The sequence below is a fragment of the Vanacampus margaritifer genome, chromosome 5 (assembly GCF_051991255.1).
Source record: "Vanacampus margaritifer isolate UIUO_Vmar chromosome 5, RoL_Vmar_1.0, whole genome shotgun sequence".
Lineage (NCBI taxonomy): Eukaryota > Metazoa > Chordata > Actinopteri > Syngnathiformes > Syngnathidae > Vanacampus > Vanacampus margaritifer.
Genome location: NC_135436.1, coordinates 14,891,671 through 14,910,726, shown reverse-complemented (window position 1 = coordinate 14,910,726; position 19,056 = coordinate 14,891,671). Strand labels below are relative to the sequence as shown.

Here is a 19,056-nt window from a genome sequence, read left to right as displayed (position 1 = left end):
CCATTTTTGTCAGTCTTGTGGTGAGGCATGACATCACCATATCTGCCTTAGAGTCAGAAGCTCTCTTTTCAAATTTCTTCTTGAGCCTTTCTGTGCGGGGATAGGATAAGTGCTAGAAATTGGATGCATTGTTATGTGAATTTTGGATCGTATCCGCCAAACTTTAGCTCATCAATTTAAGCGACAACCGGTAAAAGTACATAATTCGATTTTTGTTTTTTTACAAGGCATAATTATTGTGTTGTCTGTGTTGATTTTGAGGAAATAATTTAGCACAAGTAAAGAGAGTTTCAAGATATTGATCAAGACAGTGTTCTCTGGGGTGATCTAATCTACAAGCTATGATTAGATGATTAGAGCAATGGATGAAAAACAGTTCATAAACAGTCACATATCATTATTCAAAGCTTGGCTTCAAAATGCAGTGATTATATTCATCAGAGAACATTCTTCCTCACCAACATGACACTTTGAGGAGAGGCAGCCTCACATTCAGGCTCCCAGACATGTTTTCACCTGCTAGTTCGAGTTTGGGTTGATTGAGAGAAACGAGACTCAACTGCAGATAGTCGTGGGAGGAAAGACCACACACTCGCTGTCTGCCACCTCATAAAAAATACATTATTTATTATTATAGGCAGAGGGCGTCAAACCCTAGCCACTGGTATTTGACTGACTTATTTGCACCACTCATGGGGAAAATTATAGGACAGGCATGTTGCTTTTCTTTTTGTACAAAACGATAGTGAGAGAGAAATTGATTTGTCTGACCCCTTATTTCCCCCTCAGCAGACACATATCACATTAGGAACGCACTGCAAGAATATGTGTCAAATAAACAAGTGTCTCCTGAGGGGAAAACAACAACACATTTGTGACTTCAATTCCCTAAGTCAATCTCTGTTAAACTTTATCCACACTTCAAAGAAACAACAGTTGAAAGTTTGTGTTTGATCATGTTGAAGTTCCCCCGTTAGTCAAGCCCCTCTGGTCAGTTTGTGTTATTGCCGGTTCCTATCGTTTCCCCTTTTGGGTGTGGCTGCAGTGTAGCGTGAGGTGATTGCCCCTCCTCGCAGTCACGTCACCAATCAACTTCATCATCATTATAACCATCATCAATATTCACTACAATGCTTTTTGCTCGGAAGTGACACAAGACACAAGACAGCAGACACATGGACAGTGTTACCTGGAAGTTGACCCTGTGAAGAAACAAGTGTAAAGGAGGAGCAACATAAAGTGACACAGGACATAACAATGGCAAAAATATAAGTGACAACGAGAAACACACAATGAGACAAACTAAGAAATTAGGACTCAAGGTGATCAAGACAAGCTATGATGATGTCTACACATTTAAACATGTCACTAAAGCTGCTGTTGGGTGAAAACTTTTTTTTTTTGGGGGGGTGAGAAATAGTGGCATTGTTTTGATTTGTGGCATCCACTGATGAGGGTGTATTTTGACCAAAAAAAAAAAAAATTCAATTGTTAATAATTAATACAAAAGTTTCCACCGGACAGCAGTGACAGTATAAGTTGTGTAAAAGGCACAGCAGGGTAGGTGGAATATCGCAGCAATAGCACAGTATCACTGTTGTTACTGTTTTCTATTGTTACACTATTCCACCTACCTTAACTGTGAGCCTTTGGGTGTAGCAATTCCATATCCTTTGGAGTCCAGGTTCCCCCCGACTTTCATGGTGTCACAAGGCTTGCGCTGCTCCGTGTACTCGTTCATGGTGGACTCCAGGAGGAAGGCGTACTTCCCCTTGGATTTGCGCACCCTGGCCACACCTTCCGCAGTGGTTTTGGTAAATACAGTTGGCTCGGCCGACTTCATATATGACCACATCTTCTCATATACAGCGATTTTGGACCTCTGGGTAGAAGAGGGTGGGAAAACAGAGCAATAATTAAGTCATGTGGATGATAATTGAACATTTCACGACACGACCCTAGTAAGGATAAACAGTACAGAGAATGGATAATCTGTTGACTTTTTTTTTTTTAGCAATGCCATGCAAACACGTAACTTGGATTTAACAGGTAACCAGCATGCTTCATGAAGGACTACCGAAATCAGAGATATTTACTGTTGAGAGGTGTTGGATTTTTTTGTCATAATGAGGAGCAAATTTACAGAGTATTACACACCTTTAACTCATTCACTCCCAGCCATTTTCACTGAAGCAACCCCCTTCGCTCCCGGCTGTTTTACTGGATTTTGACAGATTTTGCAAGGCCCACAGAATATTGTGTTCTATTGCTATAAAAACATGGAACCTACCAAAAGAAATATTAGAGTCTCTTCTTTCATCAGGAAAAAAGTATATTTGTATCTGTTTCCTTTTTGCAGCAATTAACATTAGCTAAGTTTTATCAATAGTCACTTTCCTGGTGAAAACAATGACAAAAAGAGTTTGTTGCAACATGGCTCTGGCTGATCTCTTATACTCTGCTGCCACCTGCTGGCCATTTGTTTTTGTTTTTTTCATTAAATAACTGCCATTGCTTTAAGACACTTCTTCATGTCAGAAACTGCATCAAAGCCTCCTGTATGCTCTTGCATTAAAAAACAAGACAAAATAAAATGTGTAAACACGCTTTTGGGAGGGGAGGTCAAAGTATTTAACAACGTTTTTACACATTTTTGGGATTAAATGAGTTCATGTCATTTCAACAAAGTTATTTTTAAAAATTTTGACACTAATATTTTCTCTTTTACCGCAAATGAATATCGGCTTGAAATATCGGTTATCGGCCCCCTTGACTACTAATAACTGGTATCGGCATTGGCCCTGAAAAAAACGTATCACTACATATGTTCCTTGTTCGTATGCTTCAGATTGTCCGACAAGTGTATTGACTGTTGCCCCCATTGTAAACAACTGGCAAACAGAAGTTGATTTTCATTCTAAAATGGTGGACTGCTACCCTGTGCTGGCTAATTACCACTCGTCAATGGCGTGAAATTTAAAGGGCCAGCGCATCAGACCCATATCAAGCCATTTCAGTGAGTTATCTTTTTGTGGCATGTATTGCATTACGCAAACTTCAAACATCAATCTGAAATCACATAAAAGTTCCAAATGGCAGCCATGTTTGTTTGGTTTGCCGTTGCCCTTTGCTCGTGCGGTTGTGAAAGAAGAGGGGAGGGGACGCTATTCTGCACACAGACTGGTCTCTAGTTATCTGAAATCGGCTGATAGATTAGAGCACCACTACTGCAAACATACGTGTTTTTATTTTTTGGGCAACTCTGAAGAGTGATTAATTCTAGTGTAACTTAATCATTACATTACATTAGATTAGGGATCAGCCTGTAAAGCCACCTGAAGACACACAGATGCCGCATTTTTTAAATTTAGTCTCAGTTTTAGCCCACTTTCAATCACGCTTGTTAGTTTTTAATCATACTTAGTCAACCTCTTCCCATTTTTATTTAGTCCATTTTTAATTGACTACAAATCTAGCATTTTAATCCAAGAAAACAATTGTATTCGTCTTGTTTTAGTCAACAAAAACTGTCACTGTTTTTAGTCTAGTTGTAGTCAGGACAATAATATTACCCCTGTATTTTTTATTTAATAAATTTTTTGTCACAAGATTATGTTGAACATTTTGGATCTAAAACTATTTCACATAAAATGTTCTCTCATCTTTTTGATGAAAAACAACTTCACACACAATTATAATAAATCAACAAGTGGCTACTATTGCTCCATGCTATGAGCTAGTTAGCCAGCATTAGTTAGTGGTCAGATTAACATTATTGATGGAACGTTATAGTGACAGATTAGCGGAGACAAGATTTTACTAAATCACATTTTTTGTCTCATTTTTGTTCATGAACTAAAATGTCCATAAATTTTAGGAAAGTTTTTAAACATTTTCATCTCGTCTTCATTAGTCGCATACTGATTTAGTCCCATTTGTTGTTTATTAACGAGGGTTTTAGTCGAGTCTAGTCTAGTATTAGTACGGTGAAAAATGTGTGTTGACGAAATAATTTTGGTTTAGTTTTCATTGACGAAATTAACACTAGCGTACAGCCCAGCTGTCTTCATAGATACAGCAAGCACAGGAGGCATGCTACACAAGCATTGCATATTCCCGTGATTGTGTAATTCCCGACCAGACACCACCACTGACACCTGCATTCAATAAGGGGTGTGTTTGTGTCTGCGGCTTGTGCGTGACGGACACCTATCCCATAATAATGTCACTCACATCCAAGAGCACCAGCCGACCCCTCCCTTTACCTTTCTTTCTCTCTTCTCTTGTTATGATTTTGTTTACCATCCAAAGTCCACGATAGATTCCACCTTCATGCTAACAACCAAAAAAATTAGAAATATCCTAACCTTAGCTGTATATCTTCCTATAAAGAAACTGAAAACTATATATAGCACATGTGGTTAACGGAGTGGGAAAGAAAAATGTGGCAAAAAAACAAAAGCTTAAATGCAAGGGGAACACGCATGTCGTGTCGTGGGACAAAGCGGCTCCATCCAAAATCTACTCGACTCGCTAATGCTAATTAGCGCGCGACTCGCGGCACTTTTATCACTCAAAAAAACGGCTCCACACTGCAAAAAACAACAACTTTTATTGGAATAACTTGATCGGGACTTTTTCCTTCTACTCTCTAATGTGGCTACAATTTAACAGTGTATAAGACCGTGTGGAACCACACTGCCTCTAAGTGGCCAAATCGGGTACAACATGAACAGCGCTCCAAATAAAGGCACACACAGACAAAGGCAAGACAGTATAAAATAATTTAAATAAAGTTGATTTTGGGACATTTAAAATCGATTCTGAATCGTACTAAATGAGAATCACGATTCTTATGGGAATTGATTTTTTGGCACACCCCTATTAATTATGCTTAAAATGACCTGTGTGATTAAAAAGAAGTAACAAACTAGGGCTGATTTGAAACATGTCACAAATCTGATGTATAAATGGTTTGAATTTTTTGTGTGACATGGATACATCATTTAATTCTTGATCTTAGGTTTTGGACAGGTGTGATACTGGTTTGGTCGCCATGTGCATATTTGATGTTCCCAAGGGGTTACTGTAAATGTTTTGGTTTATGGTTTTATTGAACATATAAACAAGAAGAAAACACAAAACACATTACAAGTATAAAATATAAGTTGAAGTAAAAAAGAAATGCAAAAATAGGAAGAAAGAAAAGAGTTTATATGTTCAAAAGGGGGAGGAGAATGTTCAAAACTGATCTAGTCCTACTCCTTATTCGTTTTATGTAAATAGAATGATAAGGTTAATGTATTTCAACAAAAGAAAAGTATAAACCTAGTCAAATATACGAGTGCACTTTAACATACGCACATAGACTAAGAGTTAGGTTGACATTTTACGGTCAATTTTGTCCTGATGGGCTTTGCTTTAATTTTCATTATTCGTGGTTCTCACATGATGATGCGGACAAATCTCTGAGTAGCACTCACAGATATAGCTTATAAGAGAAAATGTATAAATGCATTCTTACCAATGAAATGTGCATGTTGCATTTCTTGCAAACTTGACATGATAACAATGTTAATTGTAAAAACAAAAACAAAAAAAAATACTCTCACTATCTGTGAGGCAGATGTGCTCACCACTCGTCCACACTAACGTTGCCTATTTAGCAGTTTATTTATCAAAAATATTGAAGAGTGTTCAGAAGTAGACACATTATTGGATCTTATTACACATGTACAAGTGATTATAATGTGGCCTGTCGGTGTGTGCGTGAGGTTGATGCGGCAATGATGACTGTGCAAATATACAGCAACACGGAGGGGGAAGCCGTGCGGCAATGTGATGTGGCTCTTTCCAGATTCTTGAACAATGAGTGAGGCGGTGAAGGAGGAAATGGATGCTGGAATTCACCTTCAAGCATCCACACTTTGAAAAACACATTTAATTACACACCGGCACACAAATGCGGCTGAGAGGAAGGGATGAGGCTCGCACACAAACACTCACATGCATCCATAGGCCTATGAATATGCTTATGTGCGCTCATTCATACACACACGTGTAGTCACACAAACAGACACAGATAATTAATGGTGGTGGTGAATCCCCCTCAGCTGTGGGGGAGTAAATTGCTTTTTCACCCTCCACAGATTTCAGCCTGCTCGTTATGTTGATGATCACACTGCACTGTTCACAGAAGCACAAACTGTCTGCTCCGATAGCCCCCACCTACCCAACACCCTCACTACAGCTCATATCTTTTTAAATCTGCGACTTGGTGTCTAAACACACACAATGAGCACAAGACTCTTTGGAATACAACGGAGCATTACTACACATGAGCACATTTGAGTCTTTCCCCTCCAGACTCCGCTGAGAATGTTATCATTACCAGCAAGTTGTGAATGAGCGAAGCCAAACTTGGGCTTCTCTCAGCCACTTGACTTCATGCCGCCACTCTCTACTGCGCCCCCTCCACTCTTATTATTACTCCACTAAGCGTATGATGTGCAAAGTGCTCTCTCCCACATTTGTGTGACTTTTGCCCATGTGAATCACATACTACTCCATCAATTTTCACTAGTGGTGGGCGGATCGATCCAAATATCGATATTATCGATACCAAGTCATTAATATCGATTTAGTAGTTTAGTTTCAATTTGTCGATTTTGTGTCTGTCAGAGCAGAGCAGGCACAGACAGACTTGCTCCCGCTCTCCCCCCTCCCCTCCTGTTTCAATAATGTGCCGTCACGTGACTTAGCATCTCGTCTTTGTAGTAGACTGCCTGAACGCATACAGTATTGTACTTGAAAAATAATTTTGTTGTGTATGTTTCATATTTGCCGCATGATAATCTTTAACAGCTTGTTGATTTAGGTTGGAAAAAAATCCACAAAAGAAGTGCAATGATGGCAGAATTTTTTGTTTGATAAAGAATTTGTTTTCCTATGATCAATTTGTGCACTTAGTAAAACAAGTAAAACAATAGAAAAGTAAAAAAAAAAAGAAATTTTTGTTATGGTTGTAATGTTTCTATTTATCAACAAACTTTGTCCTACTTCTGTCCTTTGTTTAAAAAGGAAACAACACCAAAACACTTCAAGGTCGAAAATTTATTGTGATTAAGCAATTAGATGATACAGCTACCTTAAGTAAAAAAAAAAATAAAAATAAATTATATATATATATATATATATATATATATATATATATATATATATATATATATATACACACAAAAATTTTTATGTATTTAAATTTTTATGTATTTACTTGGTATCGGATTGATACCAACATTTGCAGTATCGCGCACCATTGATCAGATTTTTGTGAAAAAACATCCTCAAAAAATATCACTAATGGCTGTTTCTCCTTCAGCAATTTGGCATATGGCAGCCGAAATAGTATAACGCACATTATTAACAACTGCAGTACTGGTGTGAACAATATGTATCACAACGGTAACTATTCAAATTTAAAACCAGGCTCTTTTCAGCCACTCATTATATTTCTAAAGCTTTTCATTCTGCCTCACTTCCCAACTTATTAACGTTTGTTAAAATTTGTCAGCGGTCTCAGCATGACTCTTTCCTGTTCCTCTTTTTGTGGCTACGGTTAGGTGATCATTTGCACGAATTAAAAAAAATTGGTGTGTCGTTATGGTCACTGACGAGCAAATCAGAGAGAAGTATTTTTCAAATAGGATGTCAAAAGGGAAGTCTTTGAAATGTAGTTTGGCAGATCCTCAAGATATAAATATTGATGTAGTTTCATCAATTAAATCTACCTTACTCCTATACAGTAAGTACGCCAAGACAATTTGTATAGAATAAAAACACGCTTTTGATTAGACCGAAAGATTTGCACTCGGTGCATTTAATACTGATACCGTACGAAAGGTGTTTTTGCAGCCTCAGGTGTTTTTCGCGGCTCTCTCTGTTGTCGTCTGTCAAAGTGAAGACACGCTCCCCTTTTTACTTCACTACACTGCTGACTTTCTTGTGTGCTTCCTGTGTCTGTTATGCAACTCAAGAGAAATTAGTTATTCCTGGTGTTGTCAGCCTCATCTTTGTCAGTGAGTGTTGCGTTCTACCAGTTGTGTCGGAACTGGATGGATCACCTGGCCATGTTTAGTTTTGCGTTTGGTTGAATTATTCCATGCTTGCCACAATCGGGATGAATCGTATAGTTTCTTTCTGTTCCCTCCTTCTGCGTATGCCAGATTGAGAAAATAAATGTTTTTTTTAATTCTCTGGGCTGCACTCTTTTTGCTTTCTTGCAGTTCCCTCCACAATTTGAGGCACGCGTGGTTTTATAGATAAGACCGGTAGTAAATTAGGTCACGGTGGTTTGTCGATCCACAGAAAGAAGCCAACAGTGCCATTAACAATTTAGCTCTAAGCTAGACACACTTTAGTGCCATTTCTACAAAGCTTTTCCCACTGAAATTTCTGGAAATGGCCGTTGATTTATTCTTCACCACCCACCTGGAGTGGAATAAATCAGTTTATACGCTCGTTTGTCATCGTCCTGCCTACAGTCAGAGCTGAATTCTTCTGCTCGGCTTTGTGTATAGCACTGCAGAGTCTGAAACCAGCTTTCTATGCCAAGGCTACTGCTTTCTCCAATGCTGCTGTTGAATAGTGTGTTTTAAATAAAACCTTGCTGTGCACCATCACATAGCCTATTTTGTTTTGATAACACTTTCTACCTGTTTAGGCTCTCAAAGCCTTCCACCCTGACATCACATTCACCTACTGATGGTGCAGTCTGAAGGGTGGAGGATTGAACCCACAACTTCTGGCTTGGGAGACGACCACTCTACCACTGAGCCATGCCGCCCTCCATGCTTTTGTTGGGGTGCTGCAGTGCATAGTTAGACACACTGCCAAATCTGGTAAAGTGGCCATTTCAAAATACAATTGTTTACGGTAGAGAGAAGATTTTATTCCTGCGTTGCTTATTCATGGGTGAATTTGGCGAACACAAGACAACGCACTTGAAATTTCCAAAATAGCATACCAAGTTGTGTTTTTTAACTCATTCACTGCCATTGACAACTATAGACGTCAAAAATCCATGTCAACTATTTCTATTAGTTTAACATTTTTTTCATTTAATTTTTTATGAAAACCTAGAATTTTTTTATTGTTTATTTCTAACAGATATAAAATTTGTGTTTAACTATTGAAGTCATGTGATTAATTACAATTACCCATTTTAATCGTCTGACGTCCCTTTTTTTAAATTAGGGGCTTCAGGTGATTACATTTTTTAATTGTAACTAATCACATGATTTCACTAGTTAACTAACGATTAATCATACATTTTATATCTGTTCTAAATTTACAATAAAAAAAATTCTAGGTTTTCATACTCTTGTTAGCAAAAGTGGAAAAAATGTTAAACTAATAGAAATAGTTCAAATTAATTTTTTACGTCTATAGCCGTCAATGGCAGTGAATGAGTTAAATGTAAATGATCAAGGGCATTAAGGCCGTACCCTGAAGAACTCCTTAGTAGAACCAGAGTCCAGCGTCCCATAGGCTATCTCTGTCTGTTTGGCCAAGTCTTCTGCACTCTCAATGGGGGAAACCATCCTCTCCACAGTCAGGAAGGCGGCAAGGTTGGCTGTGTAAGACGAGATGATGATAAGGGTAAAGAACCACCACACACCTCCCACAATACGTCCAGACAGAGACCTGGAGAGAAGACAGATGGAGGTGGAGGAGGGAGAGAGAGAGAGAGAGAGAGAAAGAAAGAGAGAGGAAGTGTGGCGCAAAGGAAATGAGTGGGAAGGTTGAGGAAGAGAAGGACGTGCGCAACAGAAGGAAGAGATCAGGAAGGGGATTTGAGATTTGCAGGCAGATGATGAAGGACCAAGGAAGTGTGAAGGTTAAAGGGATAAAAAAATATATGTGAGAACAAGAGCGATGGGGATTAGCAGAGGAGAAAAACAGACAGGCTTAATTATTACTTTATTTTTGCAAAACATTTTCACCAACTCCGGGCACAGCATTATTGCCAAGTAAACGTCTTTCATCTCCAGAACCAGTTCAGTACGCACGATAACAAAGACTTGATGCAACTGATTGTCATCTCAGCCCCCTTCTAACCCACACACCCTCTCTTTTCTCTTCCTCCATGTTTACTCTCTCTATCTCGCAATTGAGAGCAAGCACATCCGCGTAAGTGGCAATTCTCTGTTTGTTTGCATGAAATTGTTTTTTTGCCACGTAAGGGGAGAGAAGGAGGAGTGAACACTGAACAAACTGACGTTCTTTTCATTTAAAGGCCTTGGAATTGTGTGCATGAAACGCCTCCGTCTATTCTCCGTGCGTTTGTCGACATGGAATGGAGGGACAAAATAAGGAGACATGCACCATTGATTTCATCACTTATTTGGAAGTCTTGCCTCCTTATCATTTTTATATTTCCAAAAACTCGCTTAACCCGTTAAGGCCTAAAGCAAGCGCCTGACAAAACATGCCTCTAAAACCTAAGGGTGACTTTTGAGTTACTCTCGAAAACCTGAAGTTTTCCTGGAAATTCAACAGTAATAATTGTTATCTCAGCTCCTGAAGCAGATAGAAACATAATTCCAAAAGCTTTTCAGAGTTTACACCTGTGACATTCACACAAACCTAAGTTATCATTATAAACCTTCAATATATATTTAAAAAGAATCAACAAACAAATGTCGCATCTGCGGGTGTATAGCTCCAAATATATTTACCTTACCCTGAATTCCTCAATCGCGTCATTTATTTAATAACTCCCACGAATCTGCATCAACCATGAACGCTTGAATAAAATTCCAGGACATTCTACGAGGCCCACGTCACCCTATCGTGCATATTCTGATGATTTTAATCGGCTAAGAGACCAAGAATTTGTTGAAACATAACAAAATGACATATCCGTTCTCCCAAGTTTAAAGGGAGAAGCGCGGTCACGCGCTCCAGGCCTTAATGGGTTAAAACTAATAAATTGAGTAAATTGTTTTTTTGTACAATATTTCATCCACTTTATTTAGTAAGATAATATATACAAAACTACGGAAGCGTATTGCATTTACTTGAAAAAAAACCTCCTGTTTTTCTGACAAATTTTTTGGCTTGCTTTGTTTTTTGGAGTATTTAATTTTTATTTTCTGTTTTTCTGAATATTTTTTTTCTGTTTTACTGATTTTTTTTCTGTCAAAAAATATGAAAAAAATATATTAAAAAAACAGAAAAATAATTATTTTATAAAACAGGGAAAAAATACTCAGAACAACAGAAAAAAAAATCTGAAAAACAGAGGAAAATATATTTTTTAAAAACAGAATTTTTTAAAGAAAAAAACAGGAAAAAAAATTCAATAAAAGGGGAAAAAAATACTTAAAAAAACAACGCTCCCCCCAAAAAATTTGTCAGAAAAACAGGACTTTTTTTTTTTCAAGTAAATGCAATACGCTTCTGTACAGAACAATTTATATGTATAAAAATGAAGTGGAGCCCAGTAGTTTTTTTCTTTTTTAATAGTTGCGAGAGCAGTTGAAAAAGATGCTAAGGTCAACTAAATTGCTAATTTGTCAACACTGACTGCTTTTGTAAACTACTGTAGCTCTTTGCAACCTTGTATGCACATCAGCAGAAATGTGCTTTAAGCTATAGAAGCTGTTGAACAGACACCCTTACATGACACATCCATACTGTCTCTGTCAGCAGTTGAATAAACCTTCATGAACAAGTCTTTAATTGTGTTTGATTGATGTGAAGCTCTGACAGCTTCCAAAAGATGAGTCAGCAGTACAGACCTGCAGAAATGTTTTTACTTATCAAGTCCTCCAAAGACAAGAAAATGTCTGATTATAAAAATCGGAGGCAGCCGGAAGGGTCACGTCTGAAATGGATGAGTACAACTGACACTCTTAAAATGAGTCTCTATCTTGGAACGTGTACAATAAAAATGTTCTTTAGGAAAATAGATAAATGACTTGTCGAGCAGGGAATGCATTGCCCTTGACTTGTTTGTGTGTGCTGCCACAGAGGAGGAGAAGATGAAAAAAGAGGTGGTTATTAAACAGCATTTGGCCTTGCACCAAGTTAGAGATGATGTTTACCTCCTGGAGGTCGATGGAGTGTGCTTCATTCAGATAAGGCTGAGACGGAGAGTACACTTGCATGTGTGTGACCAAATGTGTGTGTGTGTGTGTGTTTCTGTTGCTGGGTGAGTCCTTGATTCCTCATGTGACACCAGCTTGAACACATTTATCTGACGGCGTGAATGTGCGTGTTGGTATGCAACAGGCAACTTCTTCTACGGCAGGTCGTGTATCATCTATGATAGGCAACAGATTGCCTTCCCAATCGTCCGGTGTGAAAGATTAATGGCACGCACAGCGTTTCTACCCCCCCCCCCCCCCTTCTCACACACATTTTCCTGCACATGACACTTTTTGAAGGAATGCTGTTTCTTTGCATGCAACACAAGAGTATTTTCTCCCACAGTGCAAAACCAAGCAATTTAAATGTATACACTGCACGCATGGCCATGTGATGTCTTCCATTTTGTCTTTACCATTTGCCAGTATTATTTCCCAACAGTCAACTGTGGTGTATTATTTTCTGTATATAAATGCATTTTTAAACATATGCACCACACATCCTTATTTTAAAAGTTTATGGAGCTCCCAGGGTCATAAAATAAAGTTTTCCAAAATTTAAAAAATAACTGGATTGTTAAACTTTTGCTTAGGATTTAAAGTGACAGTGTGTAGAATTTAGTTCCATCTGGTGGTGAACTAATAGAATGCAACAACCTAGCGCACTACGATGTCTCAGAGAGACCACACTTCACAAGACTACCACTTGTTACTACATTAGTGAAGTTCTTCTCGAGATACCCGAGCCACATCAGCTGGCTCCTCTCAACGCGGAGGAGTAGCGGCTTGACCCTCCCGGTTGACCGAGCTTCTCACCCTAATATTATTATTATTATTATTATTATTATTATTATTATTATTATTATTATTATTATTATTATTATTGTTATTATTAATTATTGTGTTAAAATTAGTCATTACTAAACCTATGATTATATTTAAAAAAATTTACATAGTAGGTTTTTAAAAGGAATGTGCATTGAAAAATCTAAAACAATTTTAAAGACTGTCTCTTTAACTCATTCACTGCCATTCATGGCTATAAACGTAAAAAAATAATTTGAACTATTTCTATTAGTTTAACATTTTTTTCCACTTTTGTTAACAAGAGTATGAAAACTTAGAAAAAACTATTGTACATTTAGAACAGATATAAAATTTGTGATTAATCGTGAGTTAACTAGTGAAGTCATGCGATTAATTACAATAGAAAAACTGTAATCGCCTAATGAGATGATTATTAAAAATTAGGGGCCTCAGGCGATTACATTTTTTTAATCGTAACCAATCGCATGACTTCACTAGTCAACTCACGAATAAGCACAAATTTTATCTGTTCTAAATGTACAATAAAAAAATTATAGGTTTTCAAACTCTTGTTAACAAAAGTAGAAAAAAAGTTAAACTAATAGAAATAGTTACAATTATTTTTTGACATTAATAACCGTCAATGACAGTGAATGATTTAATATGTTTTAATTTTAAACAGAAACAAAAGGTGCAGAGAGTTCCCAATGTCAGCAGTATCTCTTACAAAGCTAACTGAAATTTTAAATAATGGCATTACAAGATGAGTTGATTGACAAAAGATAAGCGGAGTTATGGCAATGATTTGAGTTGCCGACCAAAACTGTGGCGCTGTCCAATGGCATTGCTTCTAGACAGCACACAGTAACAAAATGACCCAAACAACTGTTAAAACAATTGTTACACAGAGAGGAAACAGGTGAAGTAAACTTAAAATAATATACAGCAGTTGGCGTCTCGGGACGGGGATAATATCTGCAGTTTAGTTTTAATTTGGAAAGCCACGGTAGTGCAACGAACTTGTAATGTGCATACAATGTATTGCATGGAAATGGGATTGCTATTCACACTACTACACACTATCCTGAAATGAGCTTTTATTATTTTTTTGTGACTAAATATGAAGCTACTGCAAATGTGCTCTGTAATAAACGCTTGCGGTGACAAAATGCAGCCCTGTCTTTTCCAGTTTGGAAAAATGGGGTTATTCTACAAGCAGTGTTTACAGGACTTGCCCAAACTACCCACCACAGACGGACATCGTCTTTGTAAAACTGCCTCCAAAGCTTCTAGCAGCTATTCATAGAAAAGCTTTAATATATATATTTTTTCATCCATCCATCCATTTTCTTAACCGCTTGTCCTCACAAGTGTCGCGGGGGTGCTGGAGCCTATCCCAGCTGGCTTCGGGCAGTAGGCGGGGTACACCCTGAACTGGTTGCCAGCCAATCACAGATATGTGTATTTGAGTTCTTTCAAAATCTGTCTTTGGCGTGACTGTAGTCCCTAATAAAGTCAGACACACGAGGGAAGTGTAAAGGCAATCTGCTTTGGGTCCATAAAGAAGCATGAAAAAAGCTCACATTGTAATTGTAGGGCTTCTCAATGGTACGTCTTCCACAAATCTTACCTTAACAGAAATGAATTTTGTCATGGGACCCGGCTTTGTTATCCAAATATTGGGATAATTTTTAGTTGTGAGATCTCTTTCTGTGAGTGAGTTCAATATTACTGGGAAATGTGTGGTTGCTTAAAACATTCTTGAATTTGGATGATGATGATGATAATGTGCACATTGTTTATTTTTTTTTTCTGGAGAGCTCAGTATTGATCATTCGGTAATTTTACCGATTTGACATGTCATCATCATTGCTCTCCTTTTTATTTTATTATTATTATTTTTTTATGTATATATTTTTTTTGCACATTGTTTGTTACTACAAATCTGAATTTCTGATCTATCACTATGTGGTCTGCTCGTTTACTTCTTGCCCACTTAATATGACACACAGCACAATTATTTAATTACCAATGTTACTTATGAAATAATGTTGATAATGTGCTATATAGTCACTAGGACCCGACCAATTCATTGCCCGGCTGATTTAATCAGATCTAACAAATTTTTTTGGGATTATATATATATATATATATATATATATATATATATATATATATATATTACTATTTTATTATTTATTAATTTCTTTTTACATATTAACACAATACACCATAAGGCATAACATGACATGCAAATAAGACCAAACACACACACACATAAAGCAAAAATCGACAGATTTTTGTCGTTTTTGTAACTAGTGAAAGAGGTATTGTCAAACAATCAAACGTCTTGCCTGTAACTCATAACTTTATTGTTGCAAGTGTTAGGGGACCAAAGATCCTAAAAAGATCCAAACTGTTTAGGCTTTAACGGTCTATAAATTCTCCACAATAAAAACTAGAACTTCTGACCATCTCACAAATGTCTTACCAAGCAGACGGGGAAGGCACGGGTACATTTACAGATTGGTTGCAATTAATTGTGTGATGGCTATTTAGAGGACTTCCCAAAAACGATTATTAGTGCATTGCAGTGATGTACAAGTGTATTTAAATTGGTGACTTTGTGACCAATCTGAATTGGTAAGCTTCCGTGCACCACTGTAGTTGGCTAGTCATTCCATTAGATGGATCTGTTACAATCATTAAGTATCCAGGCCACCCGGGGCCATTTAGTCAATACATTACACACACACACACACACACACACACACACCAAACTGAAGATGTACCCGCAGCCAACAGCAGGCGCAGACGAGAAGCTGTAATTTCAGATGTTTATTGACAAAGACATCCAATTCCTCTGAGATGTTTTCTTCTGATCGGTTTACTTCACTCTGCTGCACTTCTTCCCGACCCTCCTCCTCATCAGCATCACTTTCCCGCCTTTTATGCTAACAATTGCAGTCCCATCGCCCAGCTGCCCGTCATCGTTTTCGCTGCACCTTCTCCGCATTGACCTTGCCAATCAGTGACATTAACACCTCCCAAGTCCCGACCAAAAGATGACAGGTGGGTGGCGTAAATGTCTTCCTCAAGGTCACTCTGACAATGTAGGCCATTGTGTGTTAATGCTTTCATGTTTCCTGCCACTCACCGTTGCGCACGTCAACACAAAAGGCGCAGGAGTGTGCATATGTGCCACCACACAGACACTTCTTGCCATGGAAAGTTAATTAATTAAGTTGAGGATTAGACAACGGATCAGCATGAGCGGCCTTGAAAAGGTCCGACGAGGGAAGATAAGGAAATCCTATGGAGAGATTGGATGCGATGGAATGTAAAATTGGAAAGGAGAGATCGTTCCCAAAGATAGATAAATATAGACGGCGCAGACTGTAGCGTGAGAGTAAAAGACCTGAATAGAAGTGAGTGTAATACTCAGACTGCAGAGACGACTGCAGCAGCACAGAGCGAGGGACGCAAGCCGCATACCAATCATGGCAACTCAATACACCGCACACACAAACTCGCGCACGCACACACAGACATATTCAAACAGCATGTGTCATATATTGTTTCCCCAAAGATGCTCATGAAGGTTACAAGAAAGAAAAAGTGCTGTATTAGAGAATACACAACAGAAGGTCAGGAAATAGTTGAGCGAGCACAAGGCATTTTATTAAATAAAGATTAGCTAAGATGTTTGCGTTCAAGCTATGAAAAGCTTTTACTTGTGAGGTCTTTTAACTTACATTATTTCCAGCTCTACCATAAATGTCAGCCTGAATATGCTGATCTCCACTGGCATGCCAGATAAGTGTCACAATGGTGATGGAGAGGATAACATTTGAGAAAATATGAGCAGCTCATGGTCATGGCAGATGTTTCAAACTTGGGGAAAAAGTTTTTATTCTATGTGCTCATTCTGACCTCCTTGTACATTATCTTGACAGTGGATGCTGTGTGGTGGTGGAGGCATACAATTGGTTGCTATCATGGAATGGATGCAACTACTTGTTATTACCTCTGCCAAAGAGGTCGTGAAAGGTCAAGTTTGTTTATGTTTGGGCATGCATTTTGCATGCAGAATTGTATAAATATTGATTGGTTTAAAGATTTTATGGAGAGGTCAAGGCATGAGGTTTTTAAATTTTTTATTTTATTTCGAACATGTATATAAAAAAAACAGACTGGTTATAAAAGTACGTATGTAAAGACAAAATATATAAATCATATAAAACAACAAACACAACATTAAAGGAATGAAAGCAACATAAGAAAGTTTCAGATTGGTTCACCCAGTCATGAGCTACACATTTACGCATACATGTTCGAAAAGGAGTAGGAAGAAGTAAGAACTTATCAGATCCTACCCTTTTTAACATCCGTTACACAATAAATAGTAGGTATTGTATAGTAAACAAAAAAAAAATGCTAGTTTACAGCTAATATATCTAAATTATTAACTCATTCACTGCCATTGACGGCTATAGACGTCAAAAATTTATTTGAACTATTTCTATTAGTTTAACATTTTTACCACTTTTGTATTAGAACAGATATAAAATTTGTGATTAATTGTGAGTTAACTAGTCAAGTCATGCGATTAATTATGATTCAAAATTGTAATCGCCTGGCGCCCCTAATTTTTAATAATCTTTTCTTAAAAAAAAAATTTTAAAACAAAAAATGTTTTTTTTTTAGTTTTTTTGGGAGATATGTACTTAACAAAACAAAAAAAAAGGATGAAAATAATAAAATAAATACATAAATAAATAGGCACCCTTTTCTCTGATTACTTTTGTGCACATTTTGGGCATTTTCTTGATGAGCTTTTGGTAGTCACCTAAAAGGGTTTTCCAACAGTCTTTAAGCAGTTCTCAGATGTAAGAATGCCAAAAGTATGCAAAAAAGTAACCAGAGCAAATTATGGTTATTTTGAAAAATCTATAATATAAAACATTTTCAGTTATTTCACCTTTTTTTTGTGTTCAGTACATAATTTCACATCAGTTCCAGTCATGAGAATAAAGCAAATGTGTTGAATAAGAAAGTGCGTCCAAACTTTTGGCCTGTACTATATGTGACTTCACTAGTCTAAACATGACATTCTGATTAATATTACATTTATGGAATATGAGCTATGAAGCCAAATTGAGCCATTTTTATCCATCCATTTTGCCACTTGCTGTCGAATGAAAATGACTCGTAGTTGATCATGCAGGGCTCAGGCAACGACCAATCGCAGCTCGGCTTTAACAGCTGAGCTGTGATTGGTCAACTTAAACTCCTGAGCTGTGGCTGGTTGTTGCCTGAGCCCCGAGGAACTGTGATGTCATTTTCACTCGACAGCAAATGGCAAAATGGCCGCCTTGTGGGGCTCCGGGTGGCGGAATGGTTACCGTCACTTGCCTTCGGTGCAGGTTGGCGCGGGTTCGCTTTCCCGCCTGGGAGACCATATATGTGTATGAGTGCACACAAAACAAAACAAAATGGCCGCCTTCTGATATTTATAAAAACGGTTGGATTTTGCTGCTTATCTCATATTCCATTAACACAATATTAACCAGAACACAGTATTTAGAATAGTGGGGCTGCATAGAACATACTATTGTTAAGAAAATTTTGGAGCGTTGACTTCCCCTTTAAGGAAAAATGCTATGTTGGGATGTACTGTATACATGTAGCTCTTTCTTAAAAATTATGTCATTGATTTTTGAAAAAATAATTATGGATCAAAAGTACTAGTTCTATCAGTACTTGGTATGAGTAGCGGTGACTAATCAAGAGTTGCGTACTCGTACTGGTATCGGTCTGAACAAAACGGGTATCGCACATCACTAATCAGATATCTAGTCTTGCTTTTAGGGCAGAACAAAAGAGTGAATTTTTAATGTGCAGTCAGTCTGCCTTCTTAATCAAGAAGTTCATCACATACAGTCCATCACCCTAAGCTGTTGCACTACTCCTGTCGCCTAGCAACCAGGAAAGCGAGTGGGCAGTCCTGAGTCGTGACATGTTTGACTCGTTGCAAGCAAATGTTTGCCAAGGTCAGACGTTTATAAACTTTCATGAAAACTTGCAGACTTAACTGCAT

At 37.7% G+C, this 19,056-nt stretch overlaps 1 protein-coding gene across 8 annotated transcripts in view; it reads right to left on the bottom strand.

The window, feature by feature from the left end:
- Positions 1-19,056, bottom strand: part of gria4a (glutamate receptor, ionotropic, AMPA 4a) — a 126,795-nt gene that overhangs the window by 14,391 nt on the left and 93,348 nt on the right. For all 8 annotated transcript variants that reach the window (XM_077565074.1, XM_077565075.1, XM_077565076.1 and 5 more), the window contains exons 14-15: positions 9,504-9,702; positions 1,635-1,882 (exon numbers count right to left, since the gene is read on the bottom strand). In XM_077565074.1, coding sequence (XP_077421200.1) covers positions 1,635-1,882; positions 9,504-9,702 — 447 coding nt within the window. The remainder of the gene's footprint in view (positions 1-1,634; positions 1,883-9,503; positions 9,703-19,056) is intronic.